This window comes from Gopherus flavomarginatus, chromosome 6 (assembly GCF_025201925.1).
Source record: "Gopherus flavomarginatus isolate rGopFla2 chromosome 6, rGopFla2.mat.asm, whole genome shotgun sequence".
Lineage (NCBI taxonomy): Eukaryota > Metazoa > Chordata > Testudines > Testudinidae > Gopherus > Gopherus flavomarginatus.
In genome coordinates this window covers 110234183-110258233 of record NC_066622.1, presented here as the reverse complement: position 1 = coordinate 110258233, position 24051 = coordinate 110234183, and the positions used below count along the sequence as shown (strand labels likewise).

Here is a 24051-nt window from a genome sequence, read left to right as displayed (position 1 = left end):
TTATAGACGATCCAGAAGGTGCCTTTGTCCCACCAGAATTTGATATCACTGGTAACACATTTGAGGCAAGTAACAGATAAAGATATAGATCTTGTTGTTGTTGTTGTTGGTATTTTTACAATACTGAATGCTTATAGTTTTTCTTCAGCATACAGTTTTAGTTTGTATTTAATGCTCATGAAGGAGTATAGTGTTTTGGGAATGCAGACTATGTATTAAATAGAAATTTCTAATGAAGTAAAATGGTATGTTTATAACAATTTTCTATATAAACAATTCTTCACTAACTGAAAACATGTAAACCCTTTTTTGCAAGAATGGTATATTGGTCTGCCTTAAACCACAGCTGGTCTGAATTGTTTTATGTATCCTTCATTGGTTACATTTGTTTGTTCAGAGACTAGCCTTGAATTTTTATACTAAATATAACATTTGTTTGCTATCTTCTTCAATAAAATAATTCATGGTGGGGCAATCAACAATTTTATCTTTGGCTTAATGAAGAAACAAATGGATGTCTGTTGCCTTGCAATCCACAAATGCTCTACATTGTTAAATTAAATTAGTGCTAAATTGTTTACGCTAATTCATTAGTCTCCCAAATCAGCCATCCCATTGCTGTATTACAACAATGTTTGGTTTTGTTCCTTTCTATTGAAATTCTTGGATACACTATTTAATGTTGTTATTGGCTTGTATTCTAGGTAATACCTAAATTGGTTTAATGGGAAGCATGTTTTGTTGTCAGTCAAGATACAAGAGAATCTATTTTGTTTCTGCATAATCTAATATAAATAATTTTATTTTGATGCTTGCTTATCTTTTGTATAATCTGGTTTATAATTATCTCTTGTTCAGCAAATATATATGTATGTGTATGTGTATATGTGTGTGTGTGTGTGTGTGTGTGTGTGTATATATATATATATATATATATATGTATGTATGTGTCTGGTATAGTACAGTTTTGGAAGCTTTAGGGACAGGAGTTCCTATTCATCTCTACCCACCACCATGAACACTTGGCAGTCATTACAATTATGTAGGCAATCAGAGCTCAAATGGCTTGACAGTCTCTACTTTCAGTTTTTGGCACACACTGCTTTAGGAGGGCAGTGATAATGTTCTTTATATTCTGACTTGTTTTGGTTGAGCAACATATACTTGGTGGCTATTCCTTCCTGAGAGGCACTGAAACTTTTAGTTTTCTCCTTTAGATTGATGTCCCTGCAAGCTCCTTCAAGTCTGGAGTGATAAATATTTTCTCTACTCCTGATGCCCAGATAGGCCTCCTGCATCTGATCAAGTCTTACTCAAGTCTTGCATTCTCATTCCAGCTCTTTGAGATCTACATCCTTTTTCCTTTCCTACACAAGCCTGTCTTCTCTCCATGAGTCCAAAGGCCTTTACCTCTGGTGAGCGTGGTCTTGTATGCCATCATGTGTAAGCCTCTGGCTGGCCAGTAGTTTGGAAGTGAAAGATTTTGAGCTTTTCTGGCCCAGAGGTACTCCAGAATGCATTATGGATATTGAACAGGTACTCCAGCCTAAAGACCTACCCCCAAAATGTCAAACATACGTTTTACAAGGACACTGCTCTGGTTCTAGTGGACAGTAGCATTTCTGGAAAAGAAAGTATCAAGTGCACATTATTATAAAAAAGGCTGAAAAATAAACTAATTTCAAGGGACTTATTACTTACAAGTATTGTTTATATTCCTGATCTGGTCTTTTGCTGTCTTTCAATATTTACCTGCTTTTGTATTAAAAAAAATGCAGGTTTACTCAGCACGATAAAAAAGACAGTTTAGATTCTATATGAACTAATATTGAGACACATTTCTTTTCTCTAAATCAAAAGTTTGACCTACTGTACATTTTCCCAGCTCCCCCTATCCCTCCTCCCCTTCCCTTGTATCACAGTTTGCTAGCATGGTGATTAGTGAATTTTGACCGATAAGAGAAGCACAACAGAAATAGTTGAGTGTTACTGAGAGTTCTTCAATAGATTTGTTTCCATCACCAACTCAATATAATAGGAGTTTGCCTTGGGTTAAAAATGTTGCTAGTTTCAGCCAAGTTTCAAATGGCTGTTTGTCCATATCACAAAACTACCCTTCAGTCTGGGGCAGTGGATCACTGAAGCACAGCCCCACATTTCTAGCATATGATCTTGCATTTAGATGCAAGAGTTAGATGTCTGCTATGTGTGAACATGGTTTATAATTTTTTAATAGCACAGCTGTTCATTTCACCTATGTGCCAACTAACTGATCTGTTTAATCCAAATCTACATGTGTGTTTGGGACTTCTTGATGTTTTTTTTTCTGCCTATAGCAGATTTAACATTTAGCACAAATATTGATGATAACTCTGTGATCTCTTCCTTTTTAAGAGACGGAAACAAAGTGTAGTCGTTTATATTTTATTTTTTACTCTACCACACTTTGTAACTATAGTGAAGTCTTGAGAATAAAATCCCCAGTAGGGTAGAGGGCACAATGTGATGGCAGAGGTAGGAAGAGGGTAGGGGGAGAGTTCAAGGTCTGTGTGCTGGGTCTTCCAGTGTGGTCTCAGACAATATCCTGATGATGTTGTGGCTTCTACCAGGCTGCTCTCCCTAGACCTTGCTTGGGGCTCTAGCTTTTGTGTCAGCCTGAATGTAGGTGTCTCTCTAAATTTGAAATTCTACCCAGTGACGCTTTGGGATTGAATCCAGACAAGGTTGTGACATCACCTTCCCTGCAACTCTGAGTGTCTTAAATGCTATGGTGCTGTGGCTCACAGCCCTGACACCTACACCCAGAATATAGGCATGTAAGTCACACCCCAGCTTTCACTGCCTACTTACTTTTTGCAGGGTGATCCCAACACCTCCTCTGTCCTAAATTTTCCCCAAACTGTCTGCTCTGTAGTGTTCAGCGAGAGAGCTGAACACAGAGACAGTATGCAGCTTATTAACTTAACTGGCATCGATGAACCCTCCACTTCAGTCAGAGCATTTGGCTTATGATAAAAATGTAGCAAGTTTATTAACAAAAGGATATAGGGTTAAGTGATGCTAAGTATAAGGAATAAGGATAGAAATGACTACAAACAAATAAAAGTTAAATATGCTGCTAAAACCAAAACTCAATTTAGCAAACTAGAGTCTTTTGTTCAAAGAAGTTTTTCTCACCTATATTCAGTTTTCAGAGACTTTCAACCCCCTTGGCTGAAAGGTTCCACTTTTCTCAGGTGTAAAAGAGCCCTGGTCTCTTGTATCTGCCCTATAATGGATGCCAAAATGGCTTTCTGTGCTTGGTTATATCTTCCAAAGTTCAGTGACTTTGCTTCAGTAGGCAGGAAGGTTTTCTGCAACTGTGACTTCCATCCTCTGCCAAGAGTGGCCATCCTCCATTCTAGTTTGCCTTGCATGTAACTGTGCCTTTGTTTGTCTCTGCCTGACAACCAGACTGATCAGACAATTAGATACATATTCCTTTGTCTAGGGCAGATTTGGCTTATACATTGCTAGCCAAATACATTTTAAGAACATAGCTCTAGCACAGAGTTGCAACTCATCATATACATCCTGTACATACACCATGCAATGATTTGGGGACCAGAGTGTTTCCAATTTGCATATGATACCATAGGTGACTCCTTTTAGATACAGATTATAACAGGAGTGAGTTAGTTGTAGTGAGTATGTCATGCCTGACAAAAGTTGCTGACAGAGTAATGAACCATCAATGGGCCTCTGTCACATTCACCCTCCCACCCCCCATAACTACTGAAAGTGTGAAGAAGCTTTGTCTTGTTACTTCCCTGTCCTCTCCAAAGCCACCTCCTTTGACTGCTGTGACATGTAGGATATCTCTTTCCTTCCAAGCTGCATGTGTGTGTGGCGGGGGCACTGGAAGGAAGAGGCAGAAGTTATTTTGTTCATTCTGTGGAACACTTTTTCTGATAGAAGGTAAAGCAAGGAATTTTTCTGATACTCTAGCCCTCTGACAGTTCCTTGTGGGTTCTCTTCCACAGTGGTTAAATGCAGTATGCTTCCTGGTGAGGCTCCTCCAGCAGTAACAGGAAATTCACATGATCCTTGGTAGTTGACTGCTGTCCAGAAATCTTGAATAATATAAGTGAAACTGATCAGTCTTGTTAAATTCATTCTGCTGCTTGGTGAAGAGAAGTATTGTAGCTGTCTGTCTCCATTCTCCACAGTTCAGTTTCCTGTATTTTATTCAGAGTTGTGTCTGCTTCCCTCCCTGACAAAAATAACTTGCAACTTTTGTTTTGGTTCACTATAATAGCTCTGCAATGCTGTGGAAGAGGGAGTTAGATTGTGTTCATGCATAAGATTGTTAACAAAGTTCCAGTAACCAACTCTTCTTACTAACATATTCTGTCATTGTTTTTGTGTTGGTTTTGCACAAATATAACTGAAGGCAGAATACAAGGCCAGCAAAATAACAGATTTGTAATAAAGTACATCTTGGTGTTTCACTTCCCAAATTGAGATTGTACGGCTGTTGAATTTGGATTTTCAAACTGGCCTTTAAGCATATTACATGGTAGTTTACTGTATATGTCTACATGTGAGATTTGGCTGTTAAGGGAGTCATGTTCAAATATTAGGCTATTCATATTTATCAGTCTGTATCTTTTTCTTTTTGCAGAGAAATGCCATCAAAAGGCAGAAAACTGCATGATCAGATTTTCTTAACCCTTTTTGACAGCCTCTTAATCTGTCGGGAGAGCTCTTTCTGTGCAGTAGTAGTTCTGTTTGTGCAGTGAGGTCTAGAAGAAATTAGTTTCTCTTGGTTATCTGTTGACTGGAAGAGACTGAACCTTGCCCTGGGTCTGAGAAGCTTTTCTCAAGCTCTGTTTTAATGTGAAACTTCCATCTGTTTGGTGAACCATATGTGAGGGTAACACCTCAGAGCTTGAGTTGATGGACAGTTCAAGAAATGTGGGAAATGTAGCTGGAGCTTTAACATCAAATTTTTATAGAAAAGGACAAATGTATCCTATATCTGGGATGAGAGACATTGTATGGCCGTCTCTCTTTTCATATCCAATGACAAAATGTAAGGTTGCAATCCTTAATGCTGGATTTTGGCTACTGGGATCCCTTAAAAATGCACTATTTAATACTATGGCTAGGTCAAATTTGAAACGTTTATTTTCCCTAAGAATCAAAAAGTGTGTGTGTGTGTGTGTGTACACATGCACACATACACGTGTGTATGTTCAAAAATATTTTTCTTTCTTGAGGGTTTTATTTATAATGTGGAGGGATATGTGAGGGGTTAGATGGAGAGGATTTCTTAATTCACTTGCTTAAAATAGAACACTAATCTTAATGTAGGTTGCACAAAGAAACTTGTCAATATTAATCATTTTTCTTTTATCATTTCAGTGGTGTGTCTCCTACGTAAAGGAATTCAGGTTTTATTAAATCAAGCTTGAAATAGGCTACTTGTCAACACAGATAAATTTAACTTTTCCCTGTTTCAGGGTTGTCTTTGCACCACATGGACCTTGGTGGGATTTTTTTTGTATTGATAAATGTGTTGTGTAGGTGTTTTCTTAATATTTTTTGTAGATAGCTCTAATTTTAACTTTTCCTTGCACAATAAAAAAAATCTAATTCAGGTATGAATTTGAGAGGTAATATAAATATTTTCTGCTCAACAGTTGTAGAACTGCTTTCTAGGTCCCATTCTTACTATGTCAATTGGGAACAAATTGTGTTTGTTTGTTAATTAAGTGATAACAGTTTCACACTGTAAGAGTCACCTTGAAAGTAGAGAGGAAGTATTCTGAGTAATTATTGATACATCTAAAGAAGTAGATGTGAAGCTCACAATTTCAGAGTGAGTTTAAAGTTTGAATGTAAGAAGCTTCTAAAATGAGTTTTCTAATTTTTCCTGTTTGGTCTTTCAGGCATCCAGATGTTTTATTGTAATGCTATTCCCAGCAGTTTCTTAATTACTCCTTGGATTACTCTTTCAAATCCTTAGCAGGGAAATCGATAGGGACCTTATTCATCATAATTTGAGGTGTATACACAATTTTTGCTGGCTGGAAGGGTACAGTCAGAATGGTGGCATAGGTAGCTTTTTCTACACTTTGGCCCCAAATGTGCAAATACATGAGTGAGTAACTTTACATAGCTGAGTAGTGCCATTAAGTCAGTGCATCTAGTTAGTAGCATATGTAAAATTATTCAAGCTTAAGTATTTGCAGGCTGAGGACCTCTCTTGTGTGTATACCCTTCACAAGAGGGTTTTAAAGTGAAGTGAATGCTTTGGAAAGTGACTAATAGCCATGCCCTGAGCCTGCTTGGACCTATGCACAAATTTTGACTTGTAACAGTTGGGTTTTATTCAGTCGTCTGTCTCTCCTAAGCAAAAACTGTCAAGCACACTGAATTGTGTGGTGGCTTTTTTGTGCGCTAATGGCAACTGTAGAATGGCATCAAACTAATATTCATTTTGACTTGAGGCAGGATTAGAACTCTAATTACTGGAGATGAAAGGCTGGCAGATTTACCGTAAACTAAGCTAAAGCTGTTTAGTGGCTATGTCCCTCCAGTAAACCGTGTTGAATAGTTTGAAAGAATACCTTTTTTTTTTTTTTTTTTTTTTTTTTTTTTTTTTTTTTGGTAAGTAGTAAGACATGTCAGTCTCCCAATAAATGAAAAAAGTGAACTAACTTTTATGTGTTTGACCTTTCAGCCAGCTGTCAATATGGCTTCCATTTTTATGGGTGCAGTTCTGAGCCCACAATAGCTGTTTTACTAATTCACTATTGTCACTAAATTAGTAGTTAGTCTGTGGCTTTCAGGCCCAAACTATGAAGAAGTCTCTGTGGTATGTAACGTTATAACTTTTGGTGACATTTTAGTGTACCACAGCTTTTAGTCTTTAGGGCTTTGCCCATCAGTGAGGTCAGCTACCATTGGGTGAGGCAGAGTTGATTCAGCACGTTAAGAGGAAAAACACTCTGCTCTGTAATGGAGGTTTACTTTTGTTCTTGGTTTTATTTCCATAATGTAAAGTAAATCATTAGAACTGAAGATACATAGTGGCTCTTTATGCCTGGAAAGCATAAGTCCAGGGTTTCTCAAACAGGGATCACTGCTTGTGTAGGGAAAGTCCCTGGCAGGCTGGGTTGGTGTGTTTACCTGCCCCGTCAGCAGGTCCAGCCGATCGCAGATCGCTGCTCCGGGCCAATGGGAGCTGCTGGAAGCGGCGTGGGCCGAGAGACTTACTGAGAGGAAGAGGTCAGAGAGACCAGGGGACCCAGTGGTGACAGTTCCAACATCCTTCATCTGTCCGTGATCCCCTTTCCTCCCTCTCCCCCTACTCCATGTTCTGCTATGTGGGGTGCTCCCTGTGAAACTTCAGTCCATACTGCAGGTATCTAAGCTATAAAGAGGTCCCTCTTGAAATATTTATTGCCTTTCTCCCTCATTGGTTCTGTTACCAAGAGGTCCTTTGTACCCCATTTGCCCCTGAGAGAATATGGCAGTCTGTGTGATTATTGTAGGGACTTAGTGGGTTAATGATGGGCACCCACAGTTATTAATGTTTGCAACGCTTTTTTTCTTTTAAAATCCTATTGCTGTTGTTCATGCGTGACTCCTAATGTTAATGGTGGAAGATCTGCCTCACTGAACAGAATAGCATTTTGAAATGTGACAACCATAATTTTGTATAACTGAGTCTGCTTAAAATGAACGTGTGTATAGACTAGCCTGGATCTTATAAATCAAGACAGAAATGTCTGGCACTTCATTGTACTCCAGATGGAAAATCTGAATAAGGTGTATTGGAAAAGAGTTGGCACATTGAAACATCTTAGTTTTCATTTGTAGATATCACTTTCTGTCCTTCCGTATCAGTCTACCCACTGCATCCAATCTTCTTGTTCTTCCCCTGCCCAGGGTTGCCAACTTTGTCATATTTAAAAACTAGAGACTCCAACAGTGCTGCCTCTTCCCCTCTTTTCCCCCGTCACTGGCTGCTAATGCCTGTCTCTCCCCTCCCCCTGCCCCAGGTCAGGAGGGTCTCATCCGTGGAGCCAGCCAGGGCTTTGAGCCGCAGCTGCCTGACACAGGTAGGTGGCGGCCCTGGCTGAGTAGGGGCTGGTGGAAGTGATAACCCGGCGCCTCCACCACCTGCAGTAACCGGACTTTGGGTGTCTGATCAGTACATCTGACTGGACAGAGTCAGGTCCCCATCTCAACCAGACTTTTCAATTGAAAACTGGGCACCTGGCCACCCTGCCCCTGCCTCCAGACTTATTTAGATTTTTTTGTTATACTCCTGACTTTCAGATAAAGTTATTGAAATTAAAGAAATCTTTAAAAATAGACCGCTTTGTAAATGCATAGGACAATAGAAGTATTAATAGTGAAAAGTGTCAGAACCTTTTATAAGGCCTTAAAACCAAAGGAGCTTGACTCATCAGCTATGATATTGAGTGAATACGCAGGGACTACTTAGTTTAGGGGCAATTGAAACACAACAGTATTATGTGCCTAGAGATCATGGTATGCACTATGTAATTCACAAATATATACCATATATGTTCTATAACTTGTCAGTTAAACTAGGTTGTCTCATTTCTCTTTATTTTGTTCCAGCTCTGTTTTTAGACTTTAATGACTGCAAAGAGTTACTAATGTTGTGCAATGCAAATTGATTGCTTGACATTTCACAAAAGAACAAGTTAAGACTTGCAAGCTTTCATTTAGATGTTAGGCCAATAAAAAAGTCAATCTGAGTAGTGAAATAAATTGCCTGTAAATTTCAACCACTAGTGGATTATTTGATTAATCCTAGGCTGTAATTCCATATTTTCCCCCTGCAGAAATATTTTTTGAGTAAATAGCTTTCAAATACTTTTTGGACACTTCAGCTTTTTGCAAACAAATTAAATCTGAATGATTACCAGAGTAAATTTTTAAAAAAACACAACCCTGAATATAGGTATACAATTATCCTACAGTTTGTTTCAGCAATTCAATAACTAGAAAGTAGTTTGAGTATTCTACTGTTTAGGATTTTTATTTGCAGACTAATTTTGTATCACATCTAAGGTGCAAAATATATGATTTTTTTTTATTCATAATACAATATTTCAAAGTAATTACATTTTGCTTATGCAGGAAGCCTTTTGTTCTCTCTGTTATGAAACAAGACTTAAAAATAATGGGACTATTACATTACGTATGATGCTGAGGGACTCTGTATTTCTTCTCTTCTAAATTCATTGTAGGTGGCCTTATTTCTAAGTTCCTTTTCTTGTAGAATTTGTTGCGGTTCTAAAGAAAGTATGTATGCAGGGAGGAGCAGGGCAGTGGAGACAACTGGTGGAGCAATGACCAGGACCTGCTAAAAGTGTCTGGATAAGGCAGGCCAACTGGAGAAACAGGCCCTCTGCCCGACAGATGTGTAGATGAACATAAGAATGGCCATACTGGGTCAGACCAAAGGTCCATCAAGCCTGGTATTCTGTCCTCTGACAGTGGCAGGTGCACCAAAGGGAATGAACAGACAGGTTATCATCAAGTGATCCATGCTCTGTTACCCAATCCCAGCTTCTGGCAAACAGAGGGCTAGGGACACCATTCCTGCCCATCTTGGCTAATAGCCATTGATGGACCTATCTTATTTATTTTTATTTATTTATAGTTGGAGATATACCAGTCTCCTAGAACTGGAAGAGACCTTGAAAGGTCATTGAGTCTAGCCCCCTGCCTTCACTAGCAGGACCAATTTTTGTCCCAGATCCCTAAGTGGCCCCCTCAAGGATTGAACTCACAACCCTGGGTTTAGTAGGCTAATGCTCAAACCACTGAGCTATCCCTTCCCCCATTCATCTTCCATGAATCTAACTAGATCCCTTTTGAACCCTATTATAGTATTGGCCTTCACAACACCCTCTGGCAAGGAGTTCCAGAGCTTGACAGTGTGTTACGTGAAAAAATAACTTCCTTGTGTTTGTTTTAAATCTGCTACCTATTAATTTCATTTGGTGGCCCCTTGTTCTTGTATTATGAGGAGGAGTAAATAACACTTACTTACTTTCTCTATGCCACTCATGATTTTATAGACCTCTATCATATCCCCCCTTAGATGCCTCTTTTCCAAGCTGAAAAGTCCCAGTCTTACTAATTGTTTTTCTTGAGTGGTAACAGCTAATTTAGACCCAATCATTGTAAATTCGACCTAAACTTGTAGTGTAGACCAGGGCTAAGTTCCTTTCCTTGTAGAATTTGTTGCGCTTCTAAGGAAAGTATGTATGCGGGGAGGGGCAAGGTGGTCGTTTGTTGTTCACAGCTGGGATGGAAACAATGTTCATCTATTGGGCATTTTTAATGCTGTCTTGTATCCTTCCTTCTCCCTTATTCCCACCCTATTTATTTATTTCTATTTCAGTAGTGCCTAAAGCCCCAATTGTGATTGGGGGCCTATAGTATTAGATGCCATACAAACACATAGTAAAAGATGGTCCTTGCCTCAAAGAACTTACATACAAACTTCAGACAAGCTGCAACAAGTGAGTCTGACATGCAAAAGGGTCAATAGGTCTCTTTCAACTCTAGGTTTCATGAATCCGATGTTACAGAAATTTTCTTTTTGAGACTGGGATTTTTCTCACCGTCCTAGAAGAGCTGAAGTATCTGAATGAGTGACTGTTAATCTGTTTTCACGACCAAGAGTCATTGTTCAAAGCTGAAGCAGTGACCGAAGTGTGGTATGCCTAATTGCCATTCCATAGTGATTATACTGTACCATGTTGCCACCACTGGCTGGACACAATTTAATACAGGGTTTTGAGACTTCCAGTGAAACTTGCAAAGCAATTCCTACTGCAGGCAGTTTATGTTGAGGTTTTTGTTAAAATAATGCATGCATGATGACTAGTAGATTAAGATTTTTCAGTGTCCTGTGATGAAAGATATGTGATCAATGCTTTACATACCTGTGGTGATGTGAATCTGATGTCACTTACTTGCATTCACAAATATTTTTTCACAAACAGCTTCAAAAAGCTGTTGAATGGTCATTTTCAAGAAATGTGTCAGAGAAGAGCTGAAACTTCATGGATCAACTGGAATTTGATTTAATTTGATTAAAAGTTTGCCGGACATCTCATTAAACTCTAAAAGTCCACACTAACACTTTTAATCTTCTAGAGCTACACCATTGGTAATATGTAGCATGCTTAGTCCATATAAGTCCATATTGCCAAATGACATTTTGCACACCTACTGTATTTTTGTTTGTTAATTCAACCTCAAATGTAATCTCTCTCTCTAAGACAACAGGCAGTCTTTCACCATGTGTAACTGAACAGGATTATGTTATGTTCTGAAAAGGAAACTGAGTGCACAGATTTTTAGTTATCGTGACAATGCTGTTATGGTACTCCTCGTTTCATGTCATCTTAAGCAGGTAGTGAGTTTACTAAATGCTAATATCCATACTCATTCTGGGTAGAAGTTAGTGACATACTCTTTTATATCTATTTTAATCTCGGAACCAAATAGCTAGTCTTCAGAAAAGAAATGTACCATATTCATATCCTATAATAATTGTTTATGTTCATAAATCAGTCTCTGCATTTACCTATAAAACTTTTGTTAAGAAAAATCTTCAGTGAAAGTTCTTAAAGCCAGTAAACTCCCAAAGTATAAACTAGGGGCCTAAATTTGCCCCCAAAGCACCAAATCTTCTGTCCATATCCTTTATGAGAGTGGTTCTTATAAACTTGGGGAAAACTCCATCAAGTGGATGGATGTAAAAATGCATTCTATTACCATTTTACCCCAGATCTATTTCCAAAAAGAAGTGGTACGCTTAATATGTGTGAGTGACAGTCTGGCATATGTACTCTGACAAAGTAGACACTAGGTTTTAGATCCTTCCTTTGCAAACCAAGTAGGATCTTTAAAGATATTTTATAAATACAAATGGAGCATACCAACATTTGCTAATATCTCAAACTTATGGAAAAACTTTACAATGGAGTTCTGTGAAAGGGGGTGTGATACACAATACATGCAATTCATTCAAACTAAATACCAAATACAGAGTAGTATAGTATTAAGGCTTTATTGACAATTTTGCATTTGGAACAACAGATGCCTTGTTAAGGACCCAACAACCCCTTACTCTTCAATTAAAGTGTCAGAGTTCACAATAAATGTCTGAAGTCCCCAGTAAGGCCTTCACCAAAATCAGGGAAAACCAGACTTGATGCTTCTAAGGTGAAACATGAGATTGTTTATAAAGAATGAAGGCGGGTGGGAGGACAGTTCTAACTGGTAGATTTTTAAATCCTTTGCAGATTACCTCTTAAACCTGCAGCTTAGTGCTTGACTGATGATTGCTTACCCCAACCTTTGGCCCAGGATAACTTATTTCTGGGGGCAGAAAGGAAAGGGTGGTCTCGCATTTGTGGGTCAACACTTTTGTGGATGGTTGTTCTTAAACCAACTTTAATCCTGGAGTACAGGCAGAGTACAGGTGATATGGCTGAAGATGCAAGATAAATGCAGTTTCATTTGCCTCTGCAACTTAATTCCTGGATGATAATGCTTCCACATATGTGATGCAATACATGTTTTCACTTCCCCTGAGATTTTCTTATGAAGGTCCTTTTTATAGACTGTATATTAAGCATTTGTCAGATACAGCTGCCTATTCCTTGTTCGGTGTTTGAATTCTATGAATGCGGACACATAGACACAGCAGTATGGGTTAAATGCAGTGGCTGCAACTTCTTCATTTAACTAACCATTAAGTTAATTTACAGTCACAGCACCCCAGTGCATAAGTACTTAGCTGGACACTTCCAGTATAGATTTCAAGCAGAGGGATCAAGATACCCAAATATGGAGAAAGGTCTTATTCCTCCTTGATGCATTTCTTTATCGTCGTTACCTCTGGATAGCTAAAGTGTCTGCCCTGTTTCTGGTGTTAGATAGGAATTTTAAGATGAGAAGAGCCTCAAAATGCACAAGACAGAATGGCACCCACACTGTTCTAAATTAATGCCCAAACGAACGCCTTTGAAAAATCCCTACATGGAGTGAAAGGCCCCAGACTGACTTATGTTAGGTTGCAATTGGCACAGGAAACTCACCACAATTTGCAACAATTAAAACTGATGTTTTAAAAACCAGACTCCTGTGGGTGGTGGGGAGCAGCACAGCTGTGCCAATTGTAATATGTGGAGGGGAAATCCCTTCCTGACCCCAGAGGGCGATTAGCCCAGCCCTGCCACTAGAGGACATGCAGCACACCTATGTAAAGGGAGGAAGAGGGAAAACTGTCTGAAGGGATGGAGCCAAAAGGATGCCAAATACTGGCCATCCACATCTAGAAGGTACCCATTATGCACTTTAAAGGAGAAGCCAATGGGTATCCTCTGTGAATCCCTCAATGATGAGTTGGTGGAGGTGAGGCTGATGGCCTACCCCTACACCCACCTTGTGCTCCCCCATCTTTCCCATCCCCACCAGACACAGGAGAGGCTTCAGGTGGGAAAAAAGCCACAAGAATATCTTCACTTTGTACCTACTACAGTAACTCCTCACTTAAAGTCATCCCGGTTAAGTTGCTTTGTTGTTACGTTGCTGATCAATTAGGGGACATGCTCATTTAAAGTTGTGCAGTGCTCTCTTATTACGTTGTTTGGCAGCCGCCTTCTTTGTCCATTGCTTGCAGGAAGACCAGCCGTTGGAGCTAGCAGGTGGGGGCTTGGAAACACGGTGGACCGGCAGCCCCCATATCAGCTCCGCTCCCCTAAGTTCCCTGTGCAGCAGCTGCCCAGCAGGCTACCACTTGCCAGCAGTTCAGCTGTCCCTCCCCCTACTGCCATGTGCTGCTCCTGCCCTCTGCCTTAAAGCTGCTCCCAAGAGCCTCCTGTGCAGGGGAGGTGGGAAGACACGGGCTAATGTCAGGTTGTCCCCCTCTCCCCTACTCCTGCCCTCCGCTTACCCTTTCTCCATATAGAGCAGGGTGGGGACATAGACTCATAGACTCTAGGACTGGAAGGGACCTCGAGAGGTCATCGAGTCCAGTCCCCTGCCCTCATGGCAGGACCAAATACTGTCTAGACCATCCCTAATAGACATTTATCTAACCTACTCTTAAATATCTCCAGAGATGGAGATTCCACAACTTCCCTAGGCAATCTATTCCAGTGTTTAACTACCCTGACAGTTAGGAACTTTTTCCTAATGTCCAACCTAAATCTCCCTTGCTGCAGTTTAAGCCCATTGCTTCTTGTTCTATCATTGGAGGCTAAGGTGAACAAGTTTTCTCCCTCCTCCTGATGACACCCTTTTAGATACCTGAAAACTGCTATCATATCCCCTCTCAGTCTTCTCTTTTCCAAACTAAACAAACCCAATTCTTTCAGCCTTCCTTCATAGGTCATGTTCTCAAGACCTTTAATCATTCTTGTTGCTCTTCTCTATACCCTCTCCAATTTCTCCACATCTTTCTTGAAATGCGATGCCCAGAACTGGACACAATACTCCAGTTGAGGCCTAACCAGCACAGAGTAAATTGGAAGAATGACTTCTCGTGTCTTGTTTACAACACACCTGTTAATGCATCCCAGAATCACGTTTGCTTTTTTTGCAACAGTATCACACTGTTGACTCATATTAAGCTTGTGGTCCACTATGACCCCTAGATCTCTTTCTGCCATACTCCTTCCTAGACAGTCTCTTCCCATTCTGTATGTGTGAAACTGATTGTTCCTTCCTAAGTGGAGCACTTTGCATTTATCTTTATTGAACTTCATCCTGTTTACCTCAGACCATTTCTCCAATTTGTCCAGATCATTTTGAATTTTGACCCTATCCTCCAAAGCAGTTGCAATCCCTCCCAGTTTGGTATCATCCGCAAACTTAATAAGCGTACTTTCTATGCCAACATCTAAGTCGTTGATGAAGATATTGAACAGAGCCGGTCCCAAAACAGACCCCTGCGGAACCCCACTTGTTATACCTTTCCAGCAGGATTGGGAGCCATTAATAACTACTCTCTGAGTACGGTTATCCAGCCAGTTATGCACCCACCTTATAGTAGCCCCATCTAAATTGTACTTTCCTAGTTTATCTGTAAGAATATCATGCGAGACCGTATCAAATGCCTTACTAAAGTCTAGGTATATCACCGCTTCTCCCTTATCCACAAGGCTCGTTATCCTATCAAAGAATGCTATCAGATTAGTTTGACACGATTTGTTCTTTACAAATCCATGCTGGCTATTCCCTATCACCTTACCACCTTCCAAGTGTTTGCAGATGATTTCTTTAATTACCTGCTCCATTATCTTCCCTGGCACAGAAGTTAAACTAACTGGTCTGTAGTTTCCTGGGTTGTTTTTATTTCCCTTTTTATAGATGGGCACTATATTTGCCCCCTTCCAGGACATGACAGGGCTCAGGATGGAGAGAGTTGCTGGCCGCAGCTGCTGTCTCAACTTCCTGATCTTTTAAAGGCAATGTACTTAGAGTGGTGTCAGCAAACTTAAAGGGGCAATGCACCTCTCTCTCTCTCTTCCACACACAGGGTGTGTGTCTCTGTCTCTGTCAGCCATGCTGTCTCCCCTTCCTCCATTCGTGCTGCCTTGTAGAGTGTGAGGCTACATTAACAACAATGTATTAACCCTTGAGGGCTCAGCCAAATGCTAGTTCATCATTTAGCAATAAGGCATTCCCTGAGAAATATCCCACCCTCTTCCGCCTTCAAACTTTACCACCTCAGCCAAGCTTCACAATCATCATTGCTATGTACAGTATTAAATTGTTTAAAACTTATAGTGCATGTGTGTGTGTGTGTGTGTGTGTGTGTGTGTGTATAGATATATAAAAATATATAGTTTTTTGTCTGGTGAAAAAAATTTCCTTGGTATCTAACCCCCCGCCCATTTACATTAATTCTTATGGGGAAATTGTATTTGCTTAAAGTCGCATTTTTCAGGAACATAACTACAACGTTAAGCGAGGAGTTACTGTACAGCAAACTTGAAAGGAAACACTGTAGTTGAAAAGTAATGTTCTTGACCAGTTTTTTTTAGTGTTCAGTTTAATACTGAAAATATTTGCTTTATTAAAGGCAAATCTTCTACTCAGTCGACCGCTTCCTCATTCTTGATCCTGAAGTGGAATCTTGTGGGTATGTCAGTCTGCTTCTATGGATACCGTTATGGTATAACACTTGTGGTTTGTTTGGTTTTTTTTATTTGAATGTAACCTGGGCATTCATTTCTTTACAAAAGACATGCATGAACACACTCACCCAAGGACTTTATGTTCTAAATTAGACAGACAATCTAGTGCATTGTGTATTTAAATTTCTTTAATAGGAAATGATCTAGACTCCTCTCTGTGGCCTATTAACTTGGTTACTGTGCTGAAAGGCACTGTAGTTTAAATGTGGCGGGAGAGGGTTCTCGGAGCTTTCTAAGAGGGCTTTGCTTATGTGTTTATTGGGCTGAACAGCTAATCCAAAGACGCAAACCTTTCTGGCAGTGTGGGTTGAAGACTTAGTGTAAATAAATTGTCCTTCCATAGCTGTAGCTCTGAAATAAGTTTCTTTTTTTTTAAAGAACGTACTGAGTGCTACAGATTCAGGTAATTTTAGAATATTGTTACTATTGTAGCTTATTCATTATTTACAGGATGAGTAAGTAAGTGCCCAAGTTATTTCCGCAAGTGCTCTCCATATGAAGCTTTCCCCTAACCATTGCTGCATTAATGAGCCTTAAAACTTATATAAATTGTTAGAACTATATTAAATTAATTCCATTCCAGGATCTCTTGAAATGTGTTGAGCAAAATATGTTGTGTTAAAATTGACTTTCACTAGGTAGAGGAACTTAAAATGCCATTTGGGGGGTGGGTTTGTTTGTTTTTGTTTTTTAAATCTTGCTTCATAGAATTTTTTCATTGGTTGTCCCAGTTGCTAGTGCTTCCTGAATGATAGGGCTTCCTGCCCTACACACATTAGTATCAGTTTCTCTAATATTCTGACACACTCACTTTAGAGTGACAGTAACTTGCTTTTATTGAGATTCCGTAATTGCACAATTAAATCAAAGTCCATTGAATGTAAATATGCGTATGTTAAAGACTTTCCAAATTTTAGAGCATAACTAAGCTGTTCTTGTAAAACTGCTAATTTTGAGGAAGGCCATACTGAGACATGCATTATGAAACACAATGGTGCATTGTGTTACCAATTGTTTGGTATTCATGCATACAGAAATGTATAGAATAACTTTTTTATACTTGTGATTATTTACTGGGTATTAATCTGCCATTGTATATTGAATGTTCAGGATATCCAAAAAGACCAATCTATTGCTATGTTCCAAACATAACAATATAAAAAGGTGAAGGATTTACCTCAGTATTTTCTTGTTCCTTTTTGGTGGTATTTGTTCAGTTTCAGGTGTTCTGTTTTCCAAAGAGAAACATAAAATCATTTTTACTTTCAGAAATGAAACATCCAACCTCAAAGTAAAGGAATAAGTTTTACAGCTTGATATATCTTATGCTGTTCACTGGTTTGTAATTCAGTCTACAAAACTGGCTATAAAACCAAATTCTAGGCTAGTAGAAAAAATACTTTTTTCAGTGGAAAAAATACTTTCTTCAGAAGACTGTTGTTCCTTGTTTCTTCTACAGCTATTTTGACTTCTAAGAATGCTACTAAGAGCCTGATCCTGTAAACATTTACTAAAGGATATATCACTTATACTGGGGGTAGTCCTATTAGTGTTAGCGGGGGATTCATCCTCATGTTTGGAAGTGGAGTAGTGGTATGGCTGGGAGACTCGTGAGAGTTCAGAAATGATTGCTCCCATCATCTTGCTATTCATGTTTTAGGCACCCAGACTTCTTGTTTGCGTAACTTTTTACCAGTGTTGTCAGTGTTTCCCATCTTATCACAGGGATTCTACCAAACTATCAATGATCCTTAGTACACATTGTGCTTTTTCTTGGTTACCTAGCACTAACTTTAGTCCGTGCCAACTTGAGTTAAGTGGCAGAAGGAGAGTGAATAGAGCCAGTTCTTTGTGTTTAGCTGCAGCTTCTCCCTCCATTCAAAACTGTAAATATTTTCTAATATTCTTATGTCTGAGCTGTTCAAAGCATTGTTTTAGGCTGACGTTATTCTCATCCATTTAATAGTGCAGTGGTGGATTCAGGGGGAAAAAGGTGTGATGTTTCTAGGTGTGATGGAAAAGATAGCTAATTGAGGCAATCTTCTGCAAAACAGTGGAGTAAATTCTAAGGAATGTTCAGTTCTCTTAGGTCAGTGAATTGCATATGATCTAACTTTTGTCACAACTATAATGTTTGCTTACAAAAGGGGATGGTACCTCTCAGTTAAGCAAACAGATCAAGCCCCGTCCATACAAGTCTGCAGCCCTTATGCACAGTCAGGCAAGCAGTCCTCTGGTTTGTACTTGCATGAGTTCGGCTGGAGGAGCCAGGCCTGTTCTAGCTGAACTACCTTGGCTCAGGTTTGACTCTGCCTTCTGTTAGAGTAGCTCCTTCCTCGCTTGCCTAAAATGAAGGCAATTCTGCCATTTAGGAAGATCAGAAAAATGACTTGCCTAGAGGACTGGCTGAATTGTAAAACATGGTTAACTTGGTCAAAACAAGGCAGTTAGGACAAGCTCCTAGTCTGTAGCTTCACTGTATAGTGTACAATTTGGTCATGCTTTTTAACCCATGAAGGCAATATTCAGCACCAGCAAATGCCTGTCTACATAACTTCCTCCTCCAAAGCTATACTCACAGTCAATTGTGTACTTGGTTAGAAATGTTACTATATTAGAATAGTGTGCTCTAAACAGAATTTGAAAATATAGTACAGTCTAAATCAAATCTGAAAGTGCTGGCTTACTGTTTCTGGTTCCTTTTTTTTTTTCTTTTTATTTTAACTAGAAAAATTAAAAGGTTTCTATTTTCTGGATTATATGACAAATTCAGTAACTTTCAAGTCAGATTTTCAAAAGTACTCAGCATTGGCCTAGCTCTACTGTTACTGAAATCAGTGGGATTTTGCCATTGACTGAAGTAGGAGCAGAGTTAGGCCAGCACTGAGCACTTTTCAAAATCCTACTCTAAAATTCTCATGAGACCATAAAATGAGGATATCACATTCCTGGTGTATGGCTTGTGTCCATTTATCTGAGGTGAATTACACCTTTTACCACATTACCAAGGCCTGTGTCAGAAATCAACTTGGGCACCATAAAATCTTCCCATAGTCTTCTGTTTTGTTAGGTTTCATACACAAAGGAGGGTACAAAGCTTTTGTGTACAAAATGTATCTGATCTAAACTTGACTCTTAACCATGAAAGGTCATAAAAGAAAAGCTTATAAGCATGAAACTTGATATTTCTTTTTTATTTTTGTTATAAACATGTTCTTCCATAATATTGCTAAAATAATAGTTCAACTTTTGGACACTATAAAAATAACACTAAAATACGTTTTTCACTTTCAGCTTCTGCTAGGATAGAAGTTGTTCACATAAAATGAATGGGGATATGGCTCGTTTTCTTAATGGTTAATTGATAAGATATTATATAACGTTTATTCTGAACTTCATGCAGGCACATATCTATTCTTTGGGTGCAACACTGAAAGCAACAATTGAGTATGTGACAGAGCCTGAGATGGAGTCAGAGTTTGGGCAGGATCTACAGACTCTGCTGGAACAAATGCAAGAAGAGAATCCTGACGATAGGCCAGATATTGAGGTAAAGTATCCAGCTATGATTTTTTAATTTTTTTAGTAAGCTAACATTTATCTTACATATGTATAAGACATAGAAGATTTTTTTTTAATTTCATATGTCCAGGTTGTATAATTGACCTGAAATGTCTTCTGAGTTAGAAAAAATTTTTCATTTCCTTCATCTCCAAAGCCTGAGCTATAAATGTAGAGAAGAGAGGAGAAATTACTTTATGGTAATTGTAGTTCCCAGAAGGTTGTACATGGAAGATGTGGATCCAAAGTCTCCCATATGCACTATTCCTTGAGACATATGATTAGTTTCTTGAGACATCTACTTTTGAAAATGTTAGAAATAAGTAAGAAAAGAGGGTATTATACTACAAAGGAACCCATATTGTGGCTCTCAAATGTTACTTTGAGTGTATACAACAGGAGGATGAGAGAATCAAGCTTAGGGTCATTCTACTTCTGGACATTTCTGGAGCATTCTTTACTAAAGTACTAAGTACTAAATAAATAAATCTGTATTTGATTACCGATGATTTTTTCTGTAATTGTACAGCTGTTTTGGCAAACTGTCTCTGATTAGATGCCTTTTTAACATTCTAAATGTTTGTTTTACCATATCTGTTTGTTTCTAATTGTTTACCAAAGCAATTCATAGATGTGGCTCTCAACCTTTCCAGACACCTGTTCACTTTCAGGAGTCCGATTTGTCTTGGGTACCCCAAGTTTCACCTCACTTAAAAACAGCTTGCTTACAAAATCGGACATAAAAATACACAAGTGTCACAGCACACTATTACTGAAAAATTGCTTACTTTCTCATTTATACCATATAATTATAAAATAAATAAATTGGAATATAAATATTGTACTTACATTTCAGTGTATAGTATATAGAGCAGTATAAACAAGTCGTCTGTATGTAATTTTAGTTTGTACTGACTTTTTTCTAGTGCTTTTAATGTATGCTGTTGTAAAACACAGGCCACAATTTAGAGCCATTACAAAATAGCATACTTATTTTTATTTTGAACATACAGAGTAAATTATTTATAGAAATTAAATTTTAAAATAGTTATCTTTACCAGTCATTACTAATATCTCCTATGTCTAAAACTGTTATATGTAACTTGAAACGTGACTTTAAGTATTCTATAGTAGCCCATGCTAGAAATAAATTATAGTTAACAATGTAATATACATACAAGATATTGCAAAATGTAGGTCCTATATACTAATATCTCGTTAAAGAATTCCAATGTGCTATGTATGATAACATGATCATTTTAAGCCAAAACTTGGAGAATGTATTTACCTTAAGTAACCAGTAAAGTTTTAACTTTAATTGTCTATAGAGTATCATCTCATTATGTGAAGAAAAATTGAAGTTTGCTTCCTCAAGTAATATTTGTCGAAATCTATCCGCTGTTGGAAGAAGGGTGCTTTCAATAGAATCATTTGGTACTTTTCAAGGTAAACTTAATGTATTTCAGATTAAAATAACATATTTCAGACAGTCCTAACATGTGAATAGTGAAATCCAAGAACATGATATGCAAGTCTTATATTCTGTTGCTGTACTCATTTTCTTTTGTTTAAAAATAAAATATAACCTATTAATAACACTTGGATTAGAATATATGTGAATTCTCTTTTATTAAGAAAAAGCTAAACATTCAGTGACAATAATAAACTTACACTGAACAATTTTCCATTATGATTTATGGTGACTCTCTCTAAAATTTTGTCCTTTCTGATAAAAATGACATGCTCAGAGAATCTTGTTTCTATAATGTACTTTAAAATGTACTATGAGGGCAAAAAACTGCAAAGCATAAAAGAAAAGTCTTAGAAAAGATGAACGATTTTAAACACTTTTTAATGTGAACATCTGTTTTTGCATCTAGACAACTGTGATAACATGTGGAAGGGAAAAGTGTGCCAGACAAGTGTGGGATTTAAATTATATACAAATGAAAAAAACAACATAGAAGGTGATTCCTCTACAATTGAAGACATGACAACAAGCTATCACGGAGACTCTTCTGTAGCCAACGTGGCCTTGAATGCAAGAGAATGTGGTTTAAAGGAAATGCAAATTGATCTGAATAATGAAAGATCTCAACATTCACAACTTGCAACTGAGGTTAGAAAGAGCAAAGAGGAGGACAAGCATGTAATATATAATGAAAGATTTGCTAACATTGTTTTGGAGCCAAAACCATTTACTAATGACAGAGAGAGAGATGTTTTTAAGAAAAGTTGTTTGAGAAAAATGAAAACTTTTCCAAAGCTACCACTTGACGTTACAGATACAAGTAATGTTTTCACATCTCTAACTAACAGTGGACTACTGGCTCGTAAAAAACAATCACTAACATATGAATCAGTACCTCTAGACAATAATCAGGTTGCTGCTTCAGAGGGAAAACGTAGTCCATTCAATGTTAATAATCCACCAGGAATAAAACCAAAGAATTACCAGGTCTCTGATCTTCAGGTAGATGCGTCTTGTGTGTGTACGCAGGTCTCTGGCATGTATTTAGAGGAATATATGCCATCTTTTAGTGGTAAAAAGAAAGCTGCTCTTTCATGTAATCGTATAGAAGAATCTTCCCATGCTACCTCCGAAACTCGACATATCACTAATACATTAAAAAACCCAGATCAATCAGCTGCTGGAGCAGAAGTGGTAAATAACTATATGGCACTGGAGGACTCTACTGAAACTTCTCAAAGATCAAGTGAAAATTGTTTAGCACATTTTAATAAGATGGCTTCAGTGTTGTCAACAAAAACCAATAGGAATGGATATGGGTCAAGCCTAATTAGTTCTCCAGAATTACTTACTGGTGTGATGAGTACAAACAATAATGAAAATCACTGTGGAAGCAGAGAATCAGAAGTCAAAAGTAATGAGCAGGTAGTAAAAACAAAATCTTCATTATATAGTTGCTGTAGTCATTTATGTGGAGAGGAAATGACTTGAATACCATGTGTTATCCACGTTTTCCCCCATATTAACATAGCTATATAGAGTAGAACCTCACTAATCTGCATGCTTTAAAATTCACATGAATTTGATCTGTCCCCTTTTCTCACCAAAGGTTTATAAGTAAGGCCTGAAGTAAGGTGTCTTGATTGCTAAGCCTTCATCATTTTAACATTTTTTCAGGCTGTACTTGTGTATGCTGGTATATTACAAAGTGGCAGCATATAATTTAAATTAAACTCCATTTGTTGGGATAAAGCACAAAGTGTATTTTGATGGATTTTCTTTGGGTGTTTGTTTTGGGGTAGGGTTGTTTTTAGGAGATTCATATGTTTTGCTGACTCACAAAATTTGCTAAGTTGTAGTGGACCTTCCAGGCATTAATAAGAATTAGAGTACTTGGGTGAGCGCCTGGCTTTACTGAAATCTCTGACAAACATGCCATTGACTTCAGTAGGACCAAGATTTCACTCCTTTTTGTCTTCTAAAGCCACAGACATATTTAAGTTTATTTCAGAATTGTATAAAAATTCTTGTATTCATCTTTTATTCTAAAAGGCCCTTCTATATATGTGCTACGTTACATTTCATAATATGCATGTATTATATGTGTACATTGACCAAAAATGTTTTGCTTCTATGAACAGCCAAATAAAAGAGGAGGGAGAGGAGTCGTAGATTCCATCAATGTACTCTGCTAGACAGTTGGGGCAACGTTGCCTCCTTCCCCTCAAAGTTCTCAGGGTGGACAAGTTTGATCTCTGACTAGATGGTTTTCTCTTGTGTCACACTTTAACAATCATGAGCAATCCATGGAATAGGAGAATTTGTGAATACCTACTCTTGTTGTTTAAGCTTCTCAAGTTATGCTGTGACTTGTACAGAGTGAGCATCATGAATGTTCAGGTCTCATGCTTGATTTGCATAATTTTGCCTAGGCTCTTTTTTTATTATTATTATAAATAAAATTATTCTCTAAAGGAAAGATTGATCAACCTGCCCTCTGTAACAGAGTGTCTGCTGCATATCAGGTCTCAATTCTGAGGTGTCTACCCCCTCAGCCTGAATAATAGCAAATAACTAACAGATATCTAACTGAAGAGCTTGTGATGCAGGTAGGCTCCTGAATTATCAAAAAGGAATTCCATGTTGGAGATTTTATACCCTCACTTCCACCCCCACATTGTTCCTGCCTATCAAGATCACAGTGCAAGCTCCATAGGGTTCACTTTGCAGGGAATTCTTCTGACTATAAACACAGTGTCCCCT

At 38.2% G+C, this 24051-nt stretch overlaps 1 protein-coding gene across 1 annotated transcript in view; it reads left to right on the top strand.

Moving 5' to 3' along the window:
* KNDC1 (kinase non-catalytic C-lobe domain containing 1) overlaps positions 1–24051 on the top strand; it is a 103392-nt gene that overhangs the window by 14054 nt on the left and 65287 nt on the right. Inside the window, exons 3-6 of the mRNA XM_050959785.1 lie at positions 7–65; positions 19660–19806; positions 21146–21263; positions 21698–22713. Of these exons, the coding sequence (XP_050815742.1) occupies positions 7–65; positions 19660–19806; positions 21146–21263; positions 21698–22713 (1340 nt within the window). The remainder of the gene's footprint in view (positions 1–6; positions 66–19659; positions 19807–21145; positions 21264–21697; positions 22714–24051) is intronic.